The sequence below is a fragment of the Vipera ursinii genome (assembly GCF_947247035.1).
Source record: "Vipera ursinii genome assembly, chromosome: 2".
Taxonomy (NCBI): Eukaryota; Metazoa; Chordata; class Lepidosauria; order Squamata; family Viperidae; genus Vipera; species Vipera ursinii.
This window is the reverse complement of record NC_139513.1, coordinates 18,947,962-18,975,473: the sequence shown is the minus strand read 5'-3', so window position 1 is coordinate 18,975,473 and position 27,512 is coordinate 18,947,962. Positions and strand designations below refer to the sequence as shown.

The 27,512-nt window shown below is 43.3% G+C and overlaps 2 protein-coding genes across 5 annotated transcripts in view; one reads left to right on the top strand and one right to left on the bottom strand.

Annotated features, from left to right (window-relative positions):
* Positions 1-5,273, top strand: part of SLC44A4 (solute carrier family 44 member 4) — a 67,654-nt gene extending 62,381 nt beyond the window's left edge. Inside the window, exons 20-21 of the mRNA XM_083355645.1 lie at positions 1,828-1,912; positions 3,630-5,273. Of these exons, the coding sequence (XP_083211771.1) occupies positions 1,828-1,912; positions 3,630-3,736 (192 nt within the window). The 3' untranslated portion in view covers positions 3,737-5,273. The remainder of the gene's footprint in view (positions 1-1,827; positions 1,913-3,629) is intronic.
* A 3,282-nt stretch (positions 5,274-8,555) lies between these two features.
* The window catches only part of LOC310636111 (uncharacterized protein), a 33,812-nt gene continuing 14,855 nt past the window's right edge, over positions 8,556-27,512 (bottom strand). For 3 of the 4 annotated variants that reach the window (XM_083355640.1, XM_083355642.1, XM_083355643.1), the window contains exons 3-11: positions 27,099-27,224; positions 22,607-22,702; positions 21,052-21,165; positions 18,899-19,036; positions 16,530-16,709; positions 12,663-12,839; positions 11,417-11,596; positions 9,732-9,828; positions 8,556-8,829 (exon numbers count right to left, since the gene is read on the bottom strand). In XM_083355640.1, the coding sequence (XP_083211766.1) occupies positions 8,804-8,829; positions 9,732-9,828; positions 11,417-11,596; positions 12,663-12,839; positions 16,530-16,709; positions 18,899-19,036; positions 21,052-21,165; positions 22,607-22,702; positions 27,099-27,224 (1,134 nt within the window). In that variant the 3' untranslated portion in view covers positions 8,556-8,803. The remainder of the gene's footprint in view (positions 8,830-9,731; positions 9,829-11,416; positions 11,597-12,662; positions 12,840-16,529; positions 16,710-18,898; positions 19,037-21,051; positions 21,166-22,606; positions 22,703-27,098; positions 27,225-27,512) is intronic. The other variant, XM_083355641.1, reaches the window with a different exon arrangement.

Genomic DNA, 27,512 nt, shown 5'->3' with positions numbered 1-27,512 from the left:
AAGGTACTTAAAAACAATTCCTAGATGGTGACTCACATTTGGGCCCCATAGTAATTCCTGTTCTCCGCCTCCCTCCACTTGAGGCTTGTATTTTTCCCCATATACTCAAAGCATCTACTCAGGCAATTGATTATAAAATGATTATTATAAAATATAAAGTATGATTACATGATAATACTAAAAGCATATATATTTTTATTTTTAAATTTCCTCGCTACTTCCAGTTATTTTCCACAATGGTGGCTGTTGGGTGGGCACTTACACGGCTTCTTTCTACTTCCTTGAAACTTTCTTAAAACAATATAATAATAATAATAATAATAATAATAATAATAATAATAATAATAACAACAACAACAACAACAACAACAAAAACGATGATGATGATGGGAGGGACCTTGGAGGTCATCTAGTCCAACCCTCCGCTCAGGCAGGAAACCCTATACCAGGGCTAGGCAACCTTGGCTCTTTTATGACTCGTGGACTTCAACATGGCTGGCTCAGGAATTCTGGGAGTTGAAGTCCACGAGTCATAAAAGAGCCAAGTTTGCCTATCCCTGCCCTATACCATTTCTGACAAATGGCTGTTCAGTCTCTTCTTAAAAACTTCCAGGGTTGGAGCATCCACTGCTTCTGGAGGCAGGTTGTTCCACTGGTTAATTGTTCTGTCAGGAAATTTCTGTCAGGAAATTTTGCATGGGAAAGATCCAAAATTGGGATCTGAGGGCTAAAGGTCCAGGTAGTCCTTGACTTATGACCATAATAGAGCCTGGAATTATGGTCATAAACCATTGCAATCGTAAATTGAGGCATCCTGGGACTCAATACGTTTTTTTGTGGCAGTTGTTAGGTGAATCCTATGGGCATTAAGCGAATGCCGCAGTCGTTAAGCAAATCCATTTTACCCCCATGACCCTTTTTTTTTGCTGGAAACCAGAAATAAATGCCAGAAACTGGCAAAAAAAAATTAAAAATCGCTGTCATGTGACTGTGGGACACTGCAAATGGCTGTAAAGTTGAGCTGAATGCCAAGCACCCAAAATGGGATCACGTGACTACAGGTTGTATGTGTGTGTGTGTGTGTGTGTGTGTGTGTGTGTGTGTGTGTGTGTCCATTGCAACTTGGTAAAAGAGTCATAAGTAGGTTTTTTGGGGGGGGGGCTGGTTTCGTCATTAAGCACCCGGTCGTAAGTCGAGGACCACTTGTACATTAAAAGGTTCTGCAGACTCCTAGCCCCAAATGATTTGGCTGGCATAAATTTGCATGGAATAGGTGGGAAAAAATGTTGCTTAGGGTGGTCAAGTGTGTGTGTCTGTGTGTGTGGGAGAATCAGAGAGACTTTAGCACAGTGGTGGAAAACGTCATTGGGGTCCTTGGTGCTATCTGAGGTTGCTTGTTTTCTTGCAGACGTTTCGTTACCCAAACTAAGTAAGGACTTCATTACCCAAACTAAGGACTGATGATGTTAACCTAGTTTGGGTAATGAAGTGTCTGCAAGAAAACAAACAAGCTCAGAGAGCACCAAGGACCCCTCATGTCAACACTGAGTTACAAATATTCTCCTTTATTAGTAAAATTTCATCAGTAAACTACTGACCTAGACTGTAGGCAATTGAACCACTTCCTGAGTTCTTCAGACTAGATGACCGTCAAGGTCCCTTCCAACTCCGTTATTCTGAATATAAATTGTGAGCCATCAATTGGCATCGTTAAGAACAGAGTTGATAGGAATATTGTAAAGGGAATAACATCCTAGTGTTCTAAAACTGAAATCTCACCATCCTCCAGTTCTTTCTCATTTTTCCCCTCTCTTTGTTTTGTTTCAGACTGTGGTTGTAGGTTCCTACCTCATCGCCCAAGGATTCTTCAGTGTCTACAATATGTGTGTTGACACGTTGTTTCTCTGTTTCTGTGAGTATTCCCTTTCACATCTCATTTCCCTAGAGCAGGGGTAGGCAACATTGGCTCTTTTATGACTCGTGGACTTCAACTCCCAGAATTCCTGAGCCAGCATAGTTGGCTCAGGAATTCTGGGAGTTGAAGTCTGCGAGTCATAAAAGAGCCAAGTTTGCCTACCCCTGCCCTAGAGCAATGTTTCTTAAACTCTGGTCCAAGGAAACGGGGGGGGGGGTTCCTTAAGATTTTCTCTGGGGTCTATGAGATCAAAATTATTTGCCAGCCTTAATACAATATTAAAATCCCATCAAACAATTGTGAGAAGTGGTAGGGGTAGCAAATGCATTCATTTTAATTTTTAATACAGTAAATATCAATACATATAACCCATACAAGGAGGGCTGGCAGCTCAGTGGCTTAAAAGACACTGGAGAAGAACTATACTCTGATGCTTCAAGCCCTACTACTGCATGACAGAGTGAGTTCCCGTTACTTGCCTCAACTCCTAACGAGCAGTTGGAAATCATGTGCAGTAAATGCAAGTAGATAAATAGGTACCATTTCGCTAGGAAGCTAACAGCTTTCCGTGTTATGCCATGCGTTTTGCACTGTTGCGTGATGTCATGCCGGCCACGTGACTGTGGAAACATCTTCGGAAAGTGCTGGCTCAAGGACTTAAAGAAATAGAGATGAGCATTGCCTCCTAAATTCAGCTACAACTAAAGATAAAGGTAAAGGTTCCCCCGCACATGCGTGCTAGTCGTTTCCAACTCTAGGGGCCGGTGCTCATCTCCATTTCAAAGTCAAAGAGCCAGCGCTTGTCCAAGGACGTCTCCGTGGTCATGTGGCCGGCATGACTAGACACGAAAGGCGCACGGAACGCTGTTACCTTCCCACCGGAATGGTCCCTATTTTTCTACTTGCATTTTTTTTACGTGCTTTCGAACTGCTAGGTTGGCAGAAGCTGGGACGCGTAACAGGCGCTCTGTTACGCGGCACTCGGGATTCGACCCGCCAAACTGCCGACCTTCTGATCGACAAGCTCAGCATCCTAACCCACTGAGCCGCCACGTCCCTTATCAGCTACAACTAGCAGTGTTAAAATCTCACAGGGACTCCTTTACCTTTTTATAACCCATACAAACAAAAGCTCTCTGGAGAGTCATCCATAATTTTGAAAAATGGGAAGTTCTGAGAGAAAAAAAGTTTAAGAAACACTGCCCTAGAGAGTGCACCGGTCTGGGGAAACCCCTCCAGATAGGTTGCGGCTGCTTCAGTTTGGGTTTTAGTCCAAATATATCTGGTGCTGTGGTTAAAGGTAGTGTATTTGGAGGAGGGAGTCTTGAGTTCTAATTCTACCTTGGGTAGAATTATATGTCCTTGAGTTAGTCACAGTCCCTAGGAAGACATTCCTGGCAAATTAACCAGTGGAATGGCTTGCCTTCAGAAGTTGTGGGTGCTCCATCACTGGAGGTTTTCAAAAAGATATTTGTCTGAAATGGTATAGGAGCTCTTGCTCGAGCAGGGGGGGGTTGGACTAGAAGACCTCCAAGGTCCCTTCCGTTATTCTATGTACTTCAGTGAAAATGTTGCCAAGAAAATTGCAAGGAGCTGTCCATGAAGTCAGCAGGAATCACAAGACCCGAACAGTATCTGGTGGGTCTCAAGTTGGAAAAGAAATGTATATCATACAAGCCAACCTGGTATAAATATCTTCTCTTTCTCCCCATAGTGGAGGACCTGGAGCGAAATGATGGTTCCCAGGAGAAGCCGTATTACATGTCCAAGTCTCTTATGAAGATCCTGAACAAGAAAAACAAGAAGGCCAAGGACAAATAGAAAAACCTGTGTCTGAAGGAAACTCATCACTTTATTGGTCCCCATCATTTCTTCCTCATTTCTTTTCATCCTGCATCAGAGACAACTTAATATACTTCCCTTCCCATGTTATGGACTTCCACAAGATGACTTGAAACTTTTTTTTTTGGCCATATTGCCATTTTCAGAAAACAACCACCCACATAGCTGTTTATTGCACAGAATGTCTATTTATGAATAATTGATCTACTTACCGTAATTTCTCTCCAGTGCCACGCACTCTTTGGAAACATTGCTTTGATTTCTGTCTTCCCAGACCCTTTCTGCTTCAGAGTAGGTCACTTCGCTTCCTTGGTTTGGGACCATTCATCATGGCTGTTTTGCACTCCTCCTGGTCAGTTGTCTTTCCGATGGTCAAAATCAGGGCTCTTTTCTTAGTCTTTGGTTGTCCACTTGCTCCATTTGTAAAATACAACCTTCTTTTTAGCTACATTCTGCGCCAAATCAGGCAGTGGCGAATCACAACAAAGCTCCTTCTAAAACATCTACACAGGCACCTTTTCTCCTGTTGCCGTCCCTGTGTGGAACAATCTTGAGAAACATCCTGCTTCCCTGGCACACTGAGTGGATACCCTCTGGAAAAGTGTCTTGGACCAGGTCTCCAGATGTTCTGCAGATGTTTTGAATGTGAACTTCCGAGCTGAGTTGGAGTCCAATTCATTTTGACTACTCAGCCCATCCTACTTCAGCTTTGGTGACTTCTTCAGTACATGGCTGGCCTTTCCAATCTCCTTGGAGCATTGTCTAAAGGACTGTTCCTACCCTGTCTCTCTGATTTATATTTTTACCCTTGACTATTTTTAGATGATTAAGCCCTGTGTGTTGTTTAATTCCTGTTTCTGACTCCTTACCCAGCCAAAGATTTTTTCCCCTGAAACTGATAAATTATTCCAACGTGCCATCTTTATATTTCAGATCAAATTGTTCCTTTTTTCCGGTTGAGCCAGTTCTCTCTCTGAATGTCTTACTGGTTGAATTGTTCAATATTGCACTAGCCAAACACCAAATGAAAAATGGGTTTGGGTATACTGAATGTTGGCCATCTTATTTCCTAAGTGCCTTTGTGGATAAACTCCATTTCACTTTCTGATATTACAATGCTGTTTGGCCTGAGTTTATGATTTGCAAATTGCCTTAATTCAGACCAACCTCCGGTCACCTCTATTTTTGCTTTCTTTGCCTCACTTTTACCTTCCTACAATCTCTGCACTGGTTTTCCTCTCCCCCCCCCCACCCCAGAGTATCCTTTGCCATTAAAAAAATAATCATAAAAACAATATTGTGGCCAGATGCAAAACACAGCCACTGCTCTTCAGATCAATTTTTATCTTATGCAAGGGTGCTGCTGCAGCAATTTTCTGTACATAGCTTTTTCTCTTATGTATAAAAATGAAAAGCTTGTTTTATACAAAGAATACGTGTATATTAAATATGATTTTTAAATACGAGTGATTGCCGTCTTCCTTCTCTGTGCAGGCTCTCTCAGTTTGCTAATAAAGAGTTTAGCTGGCTCCAGTAATCCCACTCTTTATCAAAGGCCCTGGTTCCTGTTAGAGTCAGCTGGGTAATTTTGGGCCATTCTGCCTCAGCCCAATTCACCTCAGAAGATTGTTACTGAGGGGGAACATAGGAAGAGGAAGGAGTGTTTTGTGTGTGTGCTACCTTGAGTCTGTAACAATAATAAAGGCGATATACAAATAAATTAATAAATAAGGAATAAAGGAATCAGGGAAGCTGGATGCCAAGAGCTGGAGCAAGGAAAAGAGCACAGGGGGTGATAGACCACTGCCTCTTGGAACTGCAAGTCCAAATATCTTCAAGTTGCCATGGTTGAAAAGCATTACTGTAATCAGTCAAAGTAGGGGTAGGTAACCTTGGCTCTTTTATGACTGGTGAACTTCAACTCCCAGAATTCCTGAGCCAGCCATGCTGAGGGCAAAGGGAGAGGTTTCCAAGCTGTGCCATGCTGGCTCAGGAATTCTGGGAGTTGAAGTCCACCAGTCATAAAAGAGCCAAGGTTGCCTACCCCTGGTCCAGGCAGACCTGTTAAGTACCCATGGCTTCATAGATCAAAACCAGTAACTAAAAATATATCCAGAAATCAAGTGGCAACCAGTGCAGGGACCCACAAATGTGTGTTTTCTCCCAATGCCAGGAGTCAGTTAATGTACCAGCCAATTGGACAAATTGCAATTTTCAGATAGTAATAATAAATAATAATAAACCTTTATTGTCAAAGTACAACAAGTAGTAAATAGTCTTTAAGGGCGGCCCCATGTAAATCACACTGCAGTATTCTATCTGTAATGATAGCATGAATCTCTGTAGCCAGGTCCTTTTACATCACTAGCCTATCAGCATATCGACCCAAGAGTTTATTTTAGTAGAACAAATTGGAGCGGAGAAAAGCTTGGTCTAGCAGAGCTCCCAAGCGGTGCAAAAGACAGCCTAATGCTCTTTTATATACAGCTAATCCTCGACTTACGACCATAATACAGCTTGCTCATTTTGGTTATAAACTGTGACAGTCATAACTCTTGTGACCAACCCAATCTTACAACGTTTTTCTTGCGACAGTTGTTACATGAATCCCCATGGCCATTAAATGAAGACACAGTTAAGTGAATGTCACATGGTCGTTAAGCAAACCCATTGTCACGGGATAACTGAAATGCGGTCATGTAACTGCGGAAGAGGGGGCAGCTACTTGAACTTTGCAACTGGGTCGTAAATGGTCACTAAGCAACCCGTCACAAGTCAAGGACTACCTGTAAAGTAAAATGCATGATGATGAACACTCTGGGTAAGATTCTTGGGGAAACCCATACAAAACCAGGACTAAGCTCTGCTTTATGAGCATGGCTACTTTCTTAAAATTATTTCAAAAATATCCTGCTTTTTAAACAAGGGACCAAGGCAGAAACTGGAATTTAAAACATTTTTAAAGGAAGCTGTGTAACCACTCCCACCCCCAGATATTCTACAGCAGTGCCCCCCCCAATCTTTTGGGCACAAGGGACCAGTTCCGTGGAGGTGGTTTTTTTCCCCACGGACTGGAAGGGGGCATGGTTTCATGTGCTGCCTGCATCCCGTGAATTGGGCTTCGCTTGTTTGTGTGGCCCGGTTTCTGGCATGCCGAGGCCCGGTGCCGATCCACGGATTGGGGGTTGGTGACCCCTGTTCTACAGCTCTTTGCTCCTGGCACCAGGCTGCCAATCTCTGACTTAGTACTAAAGAGAATATATTATTAACTGGAAGAGGACACAAAGGTAGCATTACTACATTTCCAAAGGTAAAGAATGTTTTTTTCAACAAGAGGGTTTTGTAGCAGGATTCCAGCAGACTCTGCCCTCTTCTTGGTTCAAATGGTGTCTTCAGTCCCATGTCCTAAGGGAGATAACATGATAGCTGTCTTCCAGTATTTGAGGGGCTGCCACAAAGATGGGGGCGGGGGGGGGGAGAAACTATTTTCCAAAGCACCAGAAGGCAAGACAAGAACCAACGGATGAAAACCAGTGGAACAACCTGCCTCCAGAAGCTGTGAATGCTCCAACACTGGAAGTTTTTAAGAAGAGACTGGACAGCCATTTCCCTGAAATGGCATAGGGTTTCCTGCCTGAGCAGCGGGTTGGCCTAGATGACCTCCAAGGTCCCTTCCAACATCATCATCATCATCATTATTATTATTAAAATAACCAAGGAGAGATTCAACCTAGAACTAAGGAGAAATGTTAACAGTGAGATCAATCAACCAGAGGAGCAGCTTGTCTTCAGAAGCTGTGGATGCCCCATCACTGGAGGCTTTCAAGAAGAGTCTGGAAATCTGTTTGTCTGAAATGGAGTAGACTCTTCTGCTTGAACAGACTAGATGACCTCCAAGGTCCCTTCCAACTCTGTTAATTCTGTACTTTTATATTTTTCAAAACATACCTATTCTCGAGTTTTATTACTGGAGCAAGACACTTGATGATGATGAAGATCTCACAGTGATTATGCTTTCCCACAAGTTTGCTCTTTGAGAAACCGAGGCACCAAACCAGAACTTCAGCTTTCCGTTTCAAAATTTGGAGACTGAAGCACCTTCCAGGATGCACTCCTGGGATTTTCCTAAGCAAGAAGCCGCGGATCAGAAGGTGAGCATCCGAAGATAAGAGAGGCAGCCCTTACTGTACAGGTAATCCTCGACTTACAACCATTATCTAGGCCAAAATTTCCATTGCTAAGCGGGACATTTGTTAAGTCAATTTCCCCCCATTTTACGACCTTTCTCCCCACAGCTGTTAAGTGAATCACAGCAGTCGTTAAATTAGTAACACCTTTGTTAAGTGAATCTGGCTTCCCCGTTGACTTTGCTTGTCAGAAGCTCACAAAAAGGGGATCACGTGACCCCGGAATACTATAACCATCATAAATATGAACCAGTTGCCAAGCCTCTGAATTCTGATCACACGACCATGGGGATGATGGTCGTGTGAAAAATTGCCATAAGTCACTTTTTTGAGTGCCGTTGTAACTTTAAATGGTCACTAAACTAACTGTTATAAGTCAAGGACTATCTGTAGATTCAGCTTTTTAAAAAAGACCTGTTTTCAGAATTCTGGGTTATCCAGTAGTTTCGAAAGACACAGAAATCCAGAAAATACAGCGAACCCCATGGATGGTGAAGGTTTTAAAGCTGAATCTTGTGTTTTGGTTCTGGTCTGATCTTCATTAGAATGGGCCACCCTCTCCTGAAAAAACCCCAAAGAAACCTCAAAAAACTCAAGGGAGACTTCATGTTATAATTATTTTAATTTATTTCAGGCAGTGAATTTCTAAAGCAGCAGCCTCTATCTACCTTGCAAAATCTTCTGAGGAGCTCTCCTCACTACAGTGAGGTGCATCCCCCATCAACATTCACCCAGCTGCACATACTTTCCCTCCCCAGCAATGAAAATCAAAACCACCACCCCTGCTCGTCAATTCCATTCATCAAGCGACAGTTCTCATTTTTGGCATCTCTTGTTCTTTGGATCTTGGAGATCAGCTTCAAACGGGAGGAAGCAGAAGATGGCCTGAAAAATGAGGAAAAAATTAACATTACTGCTTTTTGAAGACCTCCCCCCCCACCCCGCTCTGAATTCTTAAGTGTTGCAGGTGTTGTGAGATTCATCACTTCTTAAAGCCTAGGAAGGAACGCTGTGAAGGGGAGAAGATGGTTTGCCAAAGAACTGGATTGCAGCCAATGCAACTTCAGCCACACAGGACATGATTGGTGGCAGAGCAGGCTGCAGGTGTTTGAAGTTGGAGAGGACCTAGCACTCTCAATCAGAAAGCATCCTCTAATCGCGTCTCCCTTTTATTTTTAGCTGAGGGTTAGGGTGAGAAAATAAAATTGAAACGATGGAAGGAATACAGAGGATGGTTATAAATGGCAGGTAATCCTTGATTTACAACCATTCGTTCAAAGTTACAGCAGCACTGAAAAAGGGATTTACAACCGGTTTCCACCCTGGAAACAGTGAGGGAACAGCCCCCACTGCCTTGGCCCTGGCCCAGAGACCCTCCTTCTGCCAGAGACCCTCAGATCTGTCCCACTCCTGCCCAGGCCCCCATAGGCACCCTTGATGCGAATGATGGAGAGCTGGCCACGCCCACCCAGTAGGCCACACCCACCCCGGCCATACCCACCCAGCCCCCTGAGGGCAACCGCAATGCTGATGCGGCCCTCAATGAAATTGAGTTTGACACCCCTGGCATAGAGTTTATCACCAAGCCAAACCCAAAAGGAGGACACAGCGGTGTGTGCACACCCAGCATCTCCCGTGTGTTGTGTTGAACAATGGCCTCCTCCTCTAACTCTCTATTGAGGTTCTGTTCCCATCCAACAAGTGCTTTCTTTGCCTCTTTCAAGAGTTGGCAATGGGCTGGCCCTGGTTTCCACTCCTACCCTCTCAGCCTTGTTCCCCTGGCTTACTTTGTCCCTCTGGAACAGGCTGTCTTGCCATGGCCCAGTGGGCCTCCAAGCGTTGTTGAAGGAGCCGGTCTTTCTCCTCTCCTTCTCGCAAAGCTTTCTGCCAAGAAAAAGAAGTGGAAGGAGAAGTTGAACCTGTGCAAACAGAAGGAGTAGAATCCAGGGATATCTGAGAAGGGGCAGAGGGTCAAAGAAGTCAAGATGGCGGGTGCAGCCTTGCTCTCAAAGCTCCCTCCTTTTTTATGTGGGATCAAGTGGCCGCCATTTTGATTATTTTTGACACCTGTAGGCATCCCCGAGTAAATCTTGCCTGCTTAAAAGGCAGCACACTGCTGGTGATTAATCCTGTAGGAAGAGAGGTTGCTACATACAGGTACTCCTCGAATTACGACACTGAGCGATATATAAATGCAAATATTAAATTAAATTAAAATACTGTACAGACAATAGAGGTAGTCCTCACAACTTCGTTTAACAACTGTTCAAAGTTACAACAGCACTGGAAAAAGTTACGACTGGTCCTCACACTTACAACAATGGCAGCATCCCCAAAGTCAGGTGCTCAAAACTTGGGCCCTTAGTAACCGGCATGTACGGGGCCACCATTTGCGAGCTTCCCAGCCAGCTTCCAACAGGTCAAATCAATGGGAGAGGCCAAATTCACTTAAACAACTGCTGTGATCTGCTTAACAACCCTGGCTGAAAAAAGGTTGTGACTCACTGAACAACTGTCTTGCCTGGTGGAAGAAATTGTGGTCACAATTGTGGTTCTTGAGGGCTACCTGTAATTTGGAGAAACACCAAGTCGCTAAACGAATGATTAAGGGCTACTTGTATTGTTTGTACAGTACTTTGGTTGCTCAGTGACCAGCTCTAATTCGAGGACTATGTATATAAAACTATATATAACTTCTCTTCATACAGGATTAATCCTAGTCCTGGTGAACAATCATTTAAATACGAGCCAGCAGTGTGCTGCAGCTGCCAAAAAGGCCAAAACAGTGTGAGGCTGCATTAACAAAGGGATAGAATCAAGTTCACGTGACGTATTAATACCACTTTACAATGCCTTGGTAAGGCCACACCTGGAATACTGCATCCGGTTTTGGTCACCACAATGTAAAAAAGATGTTGAGACTCTAGAAAGAGTACAGAGGAGAGCAACTAAGATGATTAGGGGACTGGAGGCTAAAACATATAAGGAATTTTTCGCTGGAACTGGGTATATCTAGTTTAATGAAAAGGACAAGGGGGGACATGATAGCTGTGTTCCAATATCTCAGGGGTTGCCACAAAGAGGAGGGAGTCAACCTATTCTCCAAAGCACTGGAAGTTTTTAAGAAGAGACTGGATAGCCATTTGTGTGAAATGGCATAGGGTTTCCTGCCTGAGCAGGGGGTGATCTCCAAGATCTATTCTAGATGATCTCCAAGATCTATTCTATTCTATTCTATTCTATTCTATTCTATTCTATTCTATTCTATTCTATTCTATTCTATTCTATTCTATTCTATTCTATTCTATTCTACTCTACTCTATTCTAATTATTATTATTATTATTATTATTATTATTATTATTATTATTATTATTATTATTATCATTACTGTTTCTGAGCCCATCTTTGAGAATCCTATTCCCGTCATTCGTTTCCCAAAATGAGTGCAAACGCCTTGATGGCTTTGATCACCTCCAGAGCATGTGCCTTTACGTTCTCCACCTCTTGGAGCCGAGCCAATTCTGTGCAACGCTCCTCCAGGAGAACAGCTCCTTGGCTTAGTTTGGCTTCAGCCTGGACCAGCTGCCTGCGGAGATGTGCCATTTCCTGGCCTCGCTCTTTGGCATCCTGAGATTGCTGAAGTAGCTGCTCCTAAAAAAAGGAGTAGAAGGTGTTTACTTCCACAGAGAAGTACAATGCAAAAAAATAATAATAATAAGTTGCATTGGCTGATAGTTGCAGTGACTATACAAGTGGTCTTTGACTTATGATTGTACAGATGGTCCTCAACTTACAATTATTCATCTAGTAAGTATTTGAAGTAACACACCAGCAATGAAAAAAGTGACTTAGGACCATTTGTCAGTTAGGACCTTTGCAGCATCCCCATGATCACGTGATCAAAATTCAGAATGGTTGGCAACTGTTTCATATTTATGACCACTGCTGTGTCCCAAGGTCATGTGATCACCTTTTGCAACCTTCTGAACAAACGAAGTCAATGGAGAAGCCAGATTCACTTAACATTTGCGGTCATAAAGATCTTTCGGCACTAGAAGAAATGGACCTCCTGGGCTGGGCTGTCGGTGCCGGAGGTGAGTAAAACATCCCCTGAAAATAAGACCGGATGCCTCTTTTGGAGGAAAAAAAAAGACCCAGCCTTATTTTCGGGGAAACATGGTGTCATAGTTCCGATAGATCAGACCAGCAAAAAGAACTCCAAGGCAAAGAAGTTTCCTTATTTGCCTACATAATATCGGCATGTTCAAAAGTGAACCCAAGACTGAAACACCACCCCCAAAGGTTACAAAGTTACAAAGTTAAACTTCCTACCCCAGTAGTATGTCATAAATCACATTCCCCAATTAAATACTTGTTTGGGCTTTCTAATGAAAGTTACAGCTGCCAAAATGCAGTTAGCAGTGACCTTGGTTCCCACAGAACAATTTATTGTTATGTCTAAGACAAAAAACTCCCAATTCTGTGGCAACCAAAAACGAAGGGAAAATGGCTTCAGCTAATTTCATTTTAGAGTTGACACACAGTACTATCCAGCTGCTGGCTGTGTTGTCAATTCTGACAATTCCCTCGGCAGATTCTCTTTGCCAAATCTCCCACGGTCTTTCTCACACATATCATCGCAAGATCAAAGACAAGTCTGAAGAGAAAGGCCAAGCTTTTTTAGGGTTCCCAAACCACGTGATGCCCCTGGTCACACCTGTAGTTTGTGTTCTCGGGCAACGGCTGCATCTTTCACCACCTGCAGTTGCCTTTGCCACTCGGCCTGGACCCGTGTCTGCACAGCCAAGGACTGGGCCAGCAAATCTTCCTTCTCCTGGATCTGCTGGAGCAATGCTGGAGCCAAGTCGGAGCTGCTGAGGGAATTTGCAAGGGCCTAGAGCCGAAACAAGAGAGGCGGCAGGAGATTTAGCAGAGTTGTTCAATCTGGAAAGAGCCATGATTCTATGCATGGTACCCGTTATTTCCCCGAAAATAAGACTGGGTCTTATATTAACTTTTGCTCCAAAAGACGCATCAGGGCTTATTTTGCAGTTAGGTTTTATTTTCAGGGAAATATGATAATAAATGCATCCATCTGGCTGACAATCTTAACTGGGGCTTATTTTGGGGATAGGGTTTATATTACGAGCATCCTGAAAAATCATGCTAGGGATTATTTTATGGTTAGGTCTTATTTTGGGGAAAACAGGGTGCATCTAAAAATATCTGAATGTGCAGGTAGGGTACCGGAGAAAGTGCCAGATTAGAAGCAAGGAGGCCCAGGTCCTAACCATCTCTCATCCATGTGATTCCTTTTTTTTTCCAGATACGTATTTTATTGGTTTTAACTATAACAATCTCCAGTGCCTAGTGTACAGTGTGTTGTCTTGGTGTATGTTTTAATAAAAGAAAAAACCCCGATAATAATCAATGAACAATCAGTAATGATTAAGTTTGATAATTCCATAATTAGTATATTTAATAATATATTTCTTTGATCTTCCCATCTCCCGTTTATATTCTCCTTCAACCTTAAGCAAAATGTAATTCTTAATATTTTCAATATATAAAGTTAAATATAAACACACTTTTTATATTTGTACAAATAATAATCTCTATGTATAGCTTATAACCATCATGGTTACCAGCATCAAATTCCTGGGTGTGCAGCTAACGAGTAGGCTGGCTTGGTCGCTCAACAGTGAGAAACTGGTGAAGCGGGCACAGTAGTGCCTGCATTTTTTGCGCCGCATGAGAAAATAACATCTTCCTTCAACTTGAGCCTTGGTGGAGCAGTGGGCTAATGCCTCCTTAAGTAACACCAGCTGCCTGCAATTAGTGCAGGTTCGTATCCCACCAGGCTCAAGGTTGACTCAGCCTTCCATCCTTCCGAGGTAGGTAAAATGAGGACCCAGATTGTTGGGGGCAATTAAGCTGACTTTGTAATAATGCCGCTTGGGGTGTGTGTGAAAGCCCTAATAAGCAGGCATATACATAGAATGAAGGCTACTGCTAAGCTTGTAAGCTGCCCTGAGTCTTCGGAGAAGGGCGGGATATAAATGGAATTAAAATAAATAAAAATAAAAAACTGTCCCGACCACTTTCTACAGGGGGATGATCGAGAGCATCCTGTCATACAGCATCACAGTCTGGTTTGGAAGCATCACTGCTTCAGACAGGAAGGCCGGTGCAGAGTGTGGTGAGGATGGCCGAAAAGATCATTGGCAGTTCCTTCCCTCCCATCCAGGACATAGCACAGAAGCATTGCTTGAACAGGATCCGTAAGATTATCTGGTATACTACACATCCTCTTCACGACCTGTTTTCCTTGTTACCTTCTGGGAGGAGGCTTCGTGGTGTCCATAGCAGAACAACCCAATTCAGCCATAGTTTCATTCCATACAGCATTAACCTTGTGAACTCTTAAGCTTCCTCCTTCTGTTATATATTCAAGATGGGCAATATTTAATATTTACTGTATTTGTTATGTAATGTAGGGTTGTGGGTCTATACCTATGTTGTATATAATGTGGTTAGGTGTGCGTCATGTATGTGTTTCACTTCGAGAGTGGGCAACTAAATTTCCTTGTTGATGTGTGCCGTTGTGCCCACAGTAAAAAAAAAAATGACAATAAAGGTTATCTTATCTTATCATCTCATTAATTCACCATGCATCCTATTTTGGTAATTTTTGTTTAAGCTTAATTTCCCTCAGCCATGTAGTTTCCCTGGAGTCCTCTGGGCCAGCCCCTCTCTTTCAGCCCAACAACCAGTGTGGGGGAGAAGGGAAGGTTCTGGGCCATCAGAAAAGAGACCTGGGTTCTAATCATTCTTCAACCATGGAAGCTGCATGGAACCCTCTTTCCACCCTACCTGCCTCAGAAGACTATGGTTGTGTAGAAAAGTAAGAAGAGGAGAATCATGAGGGTGCCTCAAGATCCTGAATGAAAGGCGGGATACAAATACCGGTAGACCTCGACTTATTACCACAACTCAGCCCCACATTTGTTGCTGACACCATTGTTAAGAGAGCTTTGACCCACTTTATGGCCTTCCTTGCCACAGCGGTTAAGTAAACCACTACAATTGTTACGTTAGTAACACGGCTGTTAAGTGAATGTGGCTTCCCCATTGGCCTTGGCCTGTCAGGAAGTCACAAAAGGTGATCACATAGAATTTACTTCTAAACACTAAGAATGTTTTGAAATGAACAATGTAAGTTTTGTAGACAGGATAATTGCTTTTTATTGAAATAGGGAAATGGGGGTCACCCAAAAATTAAGTTTTCTTTTATATATCTTAGGCTATTCTAGAACAGGGCTTTTCAACCTTTTCACCCATTGTACCACTTTTAGGATATGGCAACATACCACCAGGCGCCTAGCAAGGTGTCAAGAACTTGATGACCAAAAAAAGGGAAAAGAATGTAAAAGGAAAAGAATGTAAGTCCTCGACTTACAACAGTTCACTTAGTGACTGTTTGAAGTTACAATGGCACTGAAAAAAGTGCCCCCCAAGCCACAGCCGAGCAAGACACCTGCCTGCCTGCCCGGCGGCGCTTTTCCTCCTGTCTGAGGTTTTCATTTTGTGAGAATTTCTGTTGAGGATTGGCAGCGAGGGTAGGGTGGGGTGGTATTTGGTTTTTATTCCCCCTCCCTCTGCTGGGTGGTTGCAGCAGATTCTGGTCACTTCACATGACCCTGGGACACTGTGACCGTCATAAATATGAATCAGTTGCCAAGCATCTGAATGTAAATCACAAGACCCTGGGGATGCTGCAACATTCCAGCTGATCGGCGCTTCTTCTGGACTCAGCAGAAGCTCCAGGATCAGCGCCGAGCTCCAGGTGCTGCCTGGCGCTGATCCTGGCGCTTCTGCTGAGCCCTGACAGCCCTGCAGCTCCAGCCCTCTCTCGCTCAGGCTTGTGTGGTGCTGCCACTGGTTCAGCTCCTTCCCCTCCCCCGCTACCACTTTTCTAGGATCGTCGCATACCACCTGCCAGGTTCCAATGTACCACAGGTGGTACCTGTACCACTGGTTGAAAAGCCCTGTTCCAGAATACTCTATTGCAATTAGGTAAAACTTAAAAACAGGATATTGATTTGTACAAATGAAAATATATTGAAAATTCTTCTAATTGACTAGGCCACAATCAGAAATGTATTAGTTTGATTAATTTATGTTATAACTGAGGGAACTGGAGAGGGAATCTTTCTTGATGTAACTTGAGCTATTTACAAATAACTTGTATTTTGCTATTGTTTACTTTTGACTACCCAACCACCGTGTTGCTTCACAAATATCTGAACGTAAAATTAAAAAAGTAATAAAACTTGTACAAAAAAACCCCCAAAAGGTAATCACGTGACTCCAGGATGCTGCAACACGTCATACATACGAGTCGGATGCCAAGCCTCTGAATTCTGATCACGTGACCATGGGGGAATGGTGCAAATAGTCGTGTGAAAAATAGTCATGTCAATTTTTTCAGAGCCGTTGTAACTAAACGAGCTGTTGTAAGTCAAGGACGACCCGTGCAACATTATCAATAACTAAAATCTGAATTTGGCAGAGGAAGAGCTACCTCCACATCCTTGGTGCTGCTGGTCAAGGCCTCCTGGAGGGCTTTAATTAAGGTTTCTTTCTCCTTCAAAGCAAAGAGCAAGCTTTGGTCCTGCAGTTGCCAGAAGTCCTGAGTTGAGGCACAGAGAGATTCTAGACGCCGGATTTCCTGGTCCTTCTGGTTCAAAAGCTCCCGCAGAGCCTGGGATATTGGGAGAAGGGAAGGAGAAGAAGGACCACAGAAGGTAAACAGAAAGAGATTACCTACAGCTGCAGATTCTCATCTGTCCCAAACCTCCCTCTCAATATTCGCGAATTTCAGAACAAGTCGTCCTCGACTTACAAGAGTTCATTTAGTGACCGTTTGAAGTTACACCACCACTGGGGGGAAAGAAGAGACTTACGACCATTTTTCACTCTTAGGACCCTTGTAGCATCCCCACGGTCACGTGATTTACATTCAGATGCTTGACAACTGACTCACACTTATGACGGTTGCGGTGTCCCAGGGGCATGTGCTCATCTTTTGCGACCTTCTGACAAGCAAAGTCAATGGGGAAGCCAGATTCCCTTAACAACCACGTTACTAATTTAAGAACTGCAGTGACTAACTTAGCAAATGTGGCAAGAAAAGTCGTAAAATGGGGCAGAACTCACTTAACAAATTTCTCATTTAACCACATTAATTTTGGGCTCAATTGTGGTTGTAGGCTGAGGACTACCTGTAGAGATTTTGCAACAAGAATTATTCCTCCAAACTTGGAAAAATCTACATTATGGCTGGTCCTTGACTTACGACTCTAATTGAGTCTGCCCATTATGGTTTTAAGTTATGACAGTCATAAAACAGGTCACCCACGTGACTGACCCAACTTTATAACATTTTAGCAGTTGTCATTAAGTGAACACCACGGTCATTAAGTAACCATCTTGGGTTGTAAAGTGAGCACCATGTCATAAAGTGAACCCATTGTTTCCTATGAATTGGTTCTGCTGAAAACCAGAACTAAATGCTAGTCTTCAACAAAATCATTATAAATATGATCATGTGAACATGATTGTAAATGTGGGCTGGTTGCTAAGCGCCTGGCATGAGGTCACATGACCACAGGGAGGGGGCGGGACATTGGAACTTTGGAACTGGGTTGTAAGTACCTCTGGGGAAGTCTGTTATAACTTTAATGGTCGCTAAGCAACCGGTGTAAGTTGTGGACTATCTCAACTCATTCAGCAAGAATGCATACTTTTTTAAAAAGAAAATAGAAAACATATAAATGTTATTAAAAACATATAAATATATAAATAATATGTAAGCAAATAAACAAGGTATGATACAGTGTATCTGGCATGAAACCACCACTCAATGCTTCTCTGTGATGCTAGAGACAAGAAACTTGGAAAGAAGGAAAACACAATATTGTTAAACACTATTTAATAATAATAATAATAATAATAATAATAATAATAATAATAATAATAATAATAATAATAATAATAATAATAATTTTATTTATATACCGCCCTTCTCCCGAAGGACTCAGGGCGGTGAACAGGGCAGATATATAAAAAATACAAAAATACAAAAGTTAAAAGAAAATGAAACATATGCCCAACTAAAAACAGTAAATACATATATTAAAAATGACAATAAAAACCCAACCCATCCCCCATCAGGCCAGGCTGGCTTGTTCAAATAAGAGTGTTTTCAGATCGCGACGGAAGGAGCGAAGGTCGGGTGCCATCCGGAGCTCAACCGACAACCGATTCCATAGCTCCGGGGTGCCCACAGAGAAGGACCTCCCCCTGGGGGCCACCAATCGACATTCTCTGATCGGTGGCACCCTGAGGACGCCCTCTCTGTGGGAGCGCACAGGGCGGAGGGAAGTTGATGCCGGCAGCAGGTGCTCCCTAACGTACTCCGGACCCATGCCATGTAGGGCCTTAAACACCATTACCATTATTTGAAGTTATACTAGACTTCCATGTTGGACATCACCATTGCCCAGGAGACGCTGAACTGGGAATTCTTTTCGTGTCCCTGTTATGTTGCCCACCAAAGTGGTACCCACTTTCAAACTGCTGGGTCAACAGGAGTTGGAGCGAGTGACAGGAGCTCACCCACCATGTGGCAGCACCTGGGTCTCCAACACAAGCCTGCCAATCAACAGCCCAGCATCCTAACCACGTGAGCCACCACACTCCTACTGTTTGAAGTTGTCACACTCTTTCCAGAATCTCACACACTCAGAAACATGAGAGAAAACAATTAAGAAGGTAGCCAGGGCTACAATTTCTTTTCCCGTCACGTTGCACTAAGTCAATCAATCTTCCACCACATTGTCTGAATTACCAGATCCCTCCCGACTGGACCCCATATCTACCCATTCATACATGCATGGTCTCCTCTTCAGTGCGGAGGCTGGTGTTGAGTCGTGCCAGATCAGCATCTTTATCTTTCAATGCTTCTTGAAGGTGCCTCAACTGACGGTGCACGAACTCCAGGGCCAAGAAATGGCTGGATAGAATCTTCTGAGGAGATCAAAGGAAAAAAAGAGAACTAGGAGTTATTTTTGATAAGATAGATGGGGCTAATGCCTCCTTAAGTAACACCAGCTGCCTGCAATTAGTGCAGGTTCGCATCCCACCAGGCTCAAGGTTGACTCAGCCTTCCATCCTTCCGAGGTAGGTAAAATGAGGACCCAGATTGTTGGGGGCAATTAAGCTGACTTTGTAATAATGCCGCTTGGGGTGTGTGTGAAAGCCCTAACAAGCAGGCATATACATAGAATGAAGGCTACTGCTAAGCTTGTAAGCCGCCCTGAGTCTTCGGAGAAGGGCGGGATATAAATGGAATTAAAATAAATTAAAAAAAATAGATAGGTAGGTAGGTAGGTAGATAGATAGATAGATAGATAGATAGATAGATAGATAGATAGATAGATATAGATAGGCAGACAGACAGATGATAAATAGACAGAGATAGATATAGATAGGCAGATGATTGATAGATAGATAGATAGATAGATAGATAGATAGATAGATAGATATAGGCAGACGATAAATAGAGAGATAGATAGATATAAATAGATATAGATAGGCAGACAGACAGACAAGACAGACGAGATAGACAGAGATAGGCAGACAGACAGATGGTAAATAGACAGAGAGATAGTAAAGGTAAAGGTAAAGGTTCCCCTGCACATGCGTGCTAGTCGTTTCGGACTCTAGGGGCCGGTGCTCATCTCCGTTTCAAAGCCGAAGAGCCAGCGCTTGTCCGAGGACGTCTCTGTGGTCATGTGGCCGGCATGACTAGATGCCAAAGGCGCACGGAACGCTGTTACCTTCCCACCGGAATGGTCCCTATTTTTCTACTTGCATTTTTACGTGCTTTCGAACTGCTAGGTTGGCAGAAGCTGGGACGAGTAACAGGCGCTCACTCTGTTACACGGCACTTGGGATTTGACCCGCCAAACTGCCGACCTTCTGATCGACAAGCTCAGTGTCCTAACCCACTGAGCCACCGCGGCCCTTTCCTTATATAAGGTAATACTAACAGCAGTGGTCTTCCCAGTTGCAATGTATGGCTGTGAAAGTTGGACCATAAGAAAGGCTGAGCACCAAAGAATTGAAGCCTTTGAACTATGGTGCTGGAGAAGACTCCTGCGAGTCCCTTGGACTGCAAGGTGATCAAACCGGTCAGTCCTAGAGGAGATCAACCCTGACCGCTCTTTAGAAGGCCAGATCATGAAGTTGAAACTCAAATACTTTGGCCACCTAATGAGAAGGAAGGACTCACTGGAGAAGAGCCTAATGCTGGGAAAGGTTGAGGGCAAGAGAAGAAGGGGACGACAGAGAATGAGGTGGCTGGATGGAGTCACTGAAGCAGTAGGCGTGAGCTTAAATGGACTCCAGAAGATGGTAGAGGAGTGGAAGGCCTGGAGGAACATTGTCCATGGGGTCGCGATGGGTCGGACACGACTTCGCAACTAACAACAATAGCAGTGTTGAAGTCAGGGAAGTTGTATGTTCAATAAAAATTTGTTTTAAAAAATGTTGCTGCTCAGCCATTATACCCTTTTTTCTCCTGAGAGCCAGCTTCTCACCATCATTTTGGATTTAAATATACTTGGAAAATATTACATTTACAGTATTTTGGGGTCATCTCAAGGACTAGCATCGTTCCCCACATTAGACAACATCTCTGTCACTCTTGGCTCTGCTATCTAATACTGACCTTTCGAATTGGAGAAGCTTCCGCATGTAACTTTGGATTTCCACCTCAGGTTCTGGTGCTTTGCTAACAAGCTTTTAATCTGAAGAAGTATTGGGCTAATCCAAACTTTAGCTACAATTCCCAGAATCTCTCACCTTGGCTTTGCTGGCTCAACTGTTGGGAGTTGTAGTTCAGCTACGAAGGGAGAACCCACAGGTTGTCCATCTAACCCACAAGGAACACAAATTCCCAACATCTGATCCTGAACAACCCAGATCTTTGGTTGCTCCCAAAGAGGATAGTGCAGGTCCCTTTCCTCATCATGGTTTACCTCTAAAGCTTGGTCTCGATCTTTCAGACGCTGGGCCATCTGCTTGATCAGGCTTTCCAACTTGGGGGCGTTCATTCCAGGCGATCTGAGTGATGACAGGATGACCAGGCAGTCCTGGAGAAGAAAAATCGGACAAAAAGGATCAGAGTTCCTCTCCAAAAGGACCAAATTCTCCTTTCTTTCTTCACTTTCATCTTTCCCTTTTTATTACCATCTGGGATATTGTTTAATATCTAGTGGACGATCGCTTGACTATGAGCCAGCAATGTGCAGCAGCTGCCAAAAAAGCTAATACAATCCTGGGTTGTATAAACAGAGGTACAGAATCAAGATCACACAAAGTATTAGTACCGCTTTATAAAACCCTAGTGAGACCACACCTGGGATACTGCAACCAATTTTGGTCGCCATACTACAAAAAAGATGTTGAGACCTTGGAAAAAGTTCAGAGAAGAGCAACTAAGATGATCCAAGGCCTGGAGACTAAATCATATGAAGAACATCTGCAGCACTTGGGTTTGGCTAGTCTAAAGAAAAGAAGAAACAGGGGTGACATGATAGCAGTAGTTCAGTATTTGAGGGGCTGCCACAAAAAAAGGGGGGTCAAATTATTATCCAAAGCACCAGAGGGCAGGACAAGAAACAATGGTTGGAAACTGACCAAAGAGAGAAGCAACCTGGAATTAAGGAGAAATTTCCTAACAGTGAGGACAATTAACCAGTGGAACAGCTTTGTCTCCAGAAACCGTGGGTGCTCCATCACTGGAGGTTTTTAAGAAGAGACTAGACAGTCACTTGTCTGAAGTGGTACAGGTCCTGCTGCTTGAGCAAGGGGCTGGACTAGAAGACCTCCAAGATCCCTTCCAGCTTCTATTCTATTCTATTCTATTCTATTCTATTCTATTCTATTCTATTCTATTCTATTCTATTCTATTCTATTCTATTCTATTCTATTCTATTCTATTCTATTCTAGTCTAGTCTAGTCTAGTCCTATATAATTTATATCCTTCCCACCTCACACTACAATGTGATGGTGGATCGCTATTATAAATATATATATTTGTAACTCAAATAACATTTTAGTCCATCGATTACTATGTTACTTGCTTGTTCTACATTTTGCCTAGGGCTCTCAAGCAATACAGGTCTTGATTAGGGCAGATAAAATGATTGCCTTGTTGAAACTTGCACCATTTAAAGTGCTATTTTTGTGGAAATTATGGTGATTGATTCTAGCTTGATGGAAATAGCTTGAATAGAGACGTTAAGATTGATCAAGAACAGGCTGCTGATCAAGAACCAAGCAGAGATTTAGACCTGATCCTTCCAGTTCTTCAGGAGATCAGAAATGAAACAGGGGAAGCATCCCAACTGTTTTATTTTCGAGGCAGAAATAGGAAATACTTGAGCCAATGAGAATTTGGCTCGAAAACGGCCCTCTTACTGTAGTTCCATCATCTTCCCTTATGATGCCCTTCACCAAGGAAATGAGACAGGTGGGGGCATTCCTTTCATCACCTGGAAGACCTGGAGGGTCTCTATTGCTCAGCTCACCTGTAGCACTTCCTCCTTGCTTTGCAGACACCTGGTCAGTTGAAGGATCAGCTGCTCCTGGTGATCCATGGCCTTTTCAAGTGGAAAACCAGCTTCCTGTGCCACAGAGAGTGGGGTGGGGGAAAAAGGGAAATATGCCAACCTTGAGTGGTAGTCCAGACAAGAAGCATAGCCAGAATTATTAACTCTGTCTTTAATGCAAGGTTACACTAACAGGCTCCCTTTGACTTTGTTGTTAGTTGCAAAGTTGTGTCCGACCCATCGCGACCCCATGGACAACATTCCTCCAGGCCTTCCTGTCCTCTACCATCTTCTGGAGTCCATTTAAGCTCACACCTACTGCTTCAGTGACTCCATCCAGCCACCTCATTCTCTGTCCTCCCTTTCTTCTCTTGCCCTCAACCTTTCCCAGCATTAGGCTCTTCTCCAGTGAGTCCTTCCTTCTCATTAGGTGGCCAAAGTATTTGAGTTTTACCTTCAAGATCTGGCCTTCTAAAGAGTAGTCAGGGTTTGACTTTTGACTTACAATCATTCATTTAGTAACCTCTCAAAATTACAAACCTGACTTATGACCAGTTCATGCTTACGACCAGTTACATGAATCACTGCAGTTGTTAAGTGAATCTGGCTTCCCCATTGACTTTGCTTATCAGAAGGTCGCAAAAGGGGATCACATGATTCCAGGGACACTGCAACCGTCATAAATACGAGCCGGTTACCAAGCATCTGAATGTTGATCACGTGACCATGGGGATGTTGCAACAGTTGTGTGAAAAATGATCATAATTGCTGTTCTTTCAGTGCTGTTTTAACTCTGAAGGGTCGCTAAATGAAAAGTTGTAACACAAGGACTACCTGCATCATCAGTCTGAATTCAGGTATAAGCCCAGAGGCAAAATGGAGTAAGATAGAAGGAACAATTAGATAAGGAATTTAAAAAGTCCTTCATTTTAAAAAAAAGTATTTTAAGCTTTTTCACTGTCAGTTAGAACAAGCAACTTTAACCATAATAACATTTACACCAGTGGTTATATAGCATAGAAAAACCTCAGTGAAAAAAATAAAAAGAATCATAAAAATAGGATCAATGAAATATAAATATATAAGCATGGGAATTACAAGTATTATGAAGATTTCAAAGTCTGGGCAGATTCAGTAAGAAATAACAGCTAAGCACCCTGCCAGACCTTTAATGAAACACCTAAAAATCTCAAGTTGGTTTTAAATCCCAGGGAATCTGAACAGGACAGACAGACATGGATCTCAGTTAACTTAAACCCTAGTTCCGCTTGCTTCTTTAATATAATGCACCCACTCATTCCAAGAAGAGAGCTGTGCTTTATTATAGGCAACAAAGCAGTCATTGGTTTACTAATCCTATCTTGCTTTAGTCACAACCTATCTTATTTTTTTTTTAGTCTTTTTTTTCTTGTTGTTTTTTTTATTGAAAAGTTTTAAAATACAATTTTCCTTTGAAAAACCCCCCTTCCCCCTCCCTCCTCCCCTCCCTAACTCCCCCCTATCTCCACCCCTCCCCCTCTCCCTCCTCCCTCCCCTGTCCCCCCCCCTTCTACTTCCCCTCCTCCCCCCCTCCCCCCCTCAACTTCCCAGAGCAAGATACAAGGTGTATATCTAAAAAGCAATCATAAACAATCATATACTAACAATTATAAACTCTAAAATCCATCACTCTCTAGCTTATATAGAGTAAGCCAATCCTTAACAATACTAAATATGTATAAAGAACTAAAATAAAAGAAAACTAGCATCATTCCCATCTATGTTCTTCCACAATTCACTATTACCTAGACATATTCTCACTTACACACCACAAGCACCTATCCCTATTAACCTCTCTAGCCAAAATAGGCTATAATAGATAATTCTTACACAAATTAACCCGCATTAACCCACAAAACTTTCTTCCTCTTCCTCTGTAGTTAATTGTCCATTAATTCCAAATTGAAAATTCTGTTACCATAGATAACATCCCAAAACTCTTAAAAACCCAACTACCACTTGACTATAAGTATATTGCGGAAGTTCCATAGATTTCTACTAGTCTTATTTTTTAGTCTTTTTTGAGCGTTTTAAGGCAGCACGCGTCACCCTCTGTTCTCTAAGATCATCCAAAAGAGTTGCAGCTTGATCTCCTCCTGTACCCTTCTCATCCATCTGTCCATCTTCATCCTCTTGACATTCTCCTTCTCCAGATCCCTCTACAGCTTCCAGAAGTGTTGATGGGGTTACTTTTAAAACATTGTTGTAAAAATCATGCGCTTGCTTCACAGTACCCAAACAGTACCTTTTGCCATCATACATGAAGCTCAACCCAGCTGGGATCTCCCATCTGAACCTTATATCTCTTTGCTTGAGCTCTTGCACAAGAAATATAAAGTCCTTCCTTCTCTTTAAAATCTTTGGAGGAATTTCTTTTAGAACCAAAACTTCTTGACCAGCAATCACAACTTTAGTATCATAGGCAGCTTGTATAACTTCATCTCTAATTTCCCTTTTTACAAAATAAACCACCACATCTCTAGGCAACTTTCTCTGCTTAGCAATCCACGAATTCACACGAAACACTTTGTCCATGCCTTGTTTTATTTCAGATGCTGGATGGTTCAATACCCCCTCAAGAGCCTCAGAAACCATCTTCTTTAAATCTTCCTTAATATTCTCTTTTAGGCCTCTAATTCTAACAGCAAACTGCATCTGGTAAAATTGAGCCAAACTCTGTTCGCTATCCAGTTTGTCTTTTAAATCTTCAATTTCCAATACTTTTGCTTCTAATATAGCATTCTTTTGAGTCAAATCTCCCACTTGATCATCCAGCACCTCCACACATTTAGCTACTTTATGCACTGAAGTCAAAATGTCTACCTTCATCTCTCTAAGTTTCTGTTCCATCCTTTCTTCCATTCTCTGCTCCAATTTCTCCAATTTCTCCTCCATCTGTGCAAATTTAACACCCATTGACTCCAAAATTAACTGAGTATGTTTTTCAAGATCCTTCGATGTCAATACATCAGGAGAATGCAACGCCTGCAATAATGATTGTTGTTGCACCGGAGAATTTCCAGCACTCCGAAAAGTTCTAGGGGGAGGTTTAGCCGCCATCTTTTACTTACAATTGTGACGCACTTTCACTTTAAGTTTTAAGCAAAGTCCATCAAGCTTGAGAGTAAAACAAAATAATCCTCTTCATCTCTTTATCTTTCCTTCTTGCACTGCTCTGCCTGCTCTTTTCCTTTCATAGTCTCTCCTTCAAGCAGGGATGGTCGCAGACGCCTGGCTCTGCTCCATGAAATCCGGAGCAGAGACGCTGGCCAGCTGGGAGCAGCCCAGGCTACGGGGGAGTTCAATCCTTCAGCCGCCCAAGCTCCAAGCTCAGGCGGCCCCGGAGAACTCTACCCCTACCTGGGGGCTCACCCCCTCCTCTTCTCCCGAGGAGGGGGCTTCAATTTCGCCCGAACAGCTGATCGGCGCTGTTTCGGGCGAAAAAACAACAGCTGAGCCGCGGGCAGCCCGGGAGGGCTGTCTCCGTCGCCGCGGAGCCACCGGAAGTCCAGTCACAACCTATCTTTACATCTTTATCCAGGATCCTGGCTTATGTTCCTCTGCCTCCTTCTTTCATTTAAAGCCCATCACAATCAGTGAATGAGGTGGCTGGATGGAGTCACTGAAGCAGTAGGCGTGAGCTTAAATGAACTCCAGAAGATGGTAGAGGACAGGAAGGCCTGTAGGACCATTGTCCATAGGGTCACGATGGGTCGGACACGACTTCGCAGCTAACAACAACAACACAATCAGTTGATTCTCTTTCGCATGACTGACAAGAGGAAGGAACAAACCAGGCTTTGGTTAAACAAGTCACAGTGTCTTCCCTCCTCTTCCACTTTAATTCCGACTTAAATGGGTTCGAGACCTGAGCTCCATGCAATGGGGTAAGCTCCCGTTACATGCCTCAGCTCCTGCCCATCTCACAATTAGAAAGAATGCAAATAGATTAATAGGTACCACTTCAGTGGGAAGGTTAACAGTGTTCCGTGAGCCTTTGGTGGGTAGCTATGCTGGCCACATGACCACAGAAATTGTCTTCAGACAACACTGGCTCCCTCAGCCAAGAAACAAAAGATGAGCACTGCCCCCATGACTGACAGGGAGACCTTTACCTTTTTAGCCAATCAGATATGACTCCTTAAACACATCCGGAACAGGTCAAAAAGGAGGTGTTGTGGTGGGCAGAATAAAATTACGCAAGCATAAAGGCCCCCTTAAGCACAGGGGCTGGACTAGTTTTCTCTCAACCTGCACCAGCCCAGTTTTTTGGGTGTGAAACTAATTTGCTGCTGGAGCAAACGAATGGGGATGTTTTGAGCCAAATAGGGGGATCCAGGGGTTGGGGGTCAATTCTTCTGCCCTCGGGTGGCACCAGTTACTCGGGAGGCACTGCTTGATAAAGGAGACAAGGAAGACTTAAAAGTTTTACCTGGTTGGGTGCTTCTCCTTGTTTGTCCTGAAAGCTCTTCAGCTCTCCTTTGGCTGTTTCAAGGAGCTCCTTCAAATTATCAAAAGATCTTTGGAGGTCCTGGTGCAGAGACCGCTGAACCTGGAGCTTTGGGAAAGACAGAATAAGAGAACCGAATAAGACTTGGAAGAGTCCTTGGAGGTCTTCTAGTCCAGGGCTTTTCAACCTTTTCACCCACTGTACCACTTTTAGGATATGGCAACATCCAAGTACCACCAGTTGCCTAGCAAGGTGTCAAAACCCTGATGACCAAAAAAAAAGGAAAAAAGTGATGAAGTACAGGTAGTCCTCGACTTACAACAGTTCACTTAGTAACTATTCGAAGTTACAATGGCACTGAAAAAAGTGCCCCCCGGACTTCCGGTGGCTCCGCGG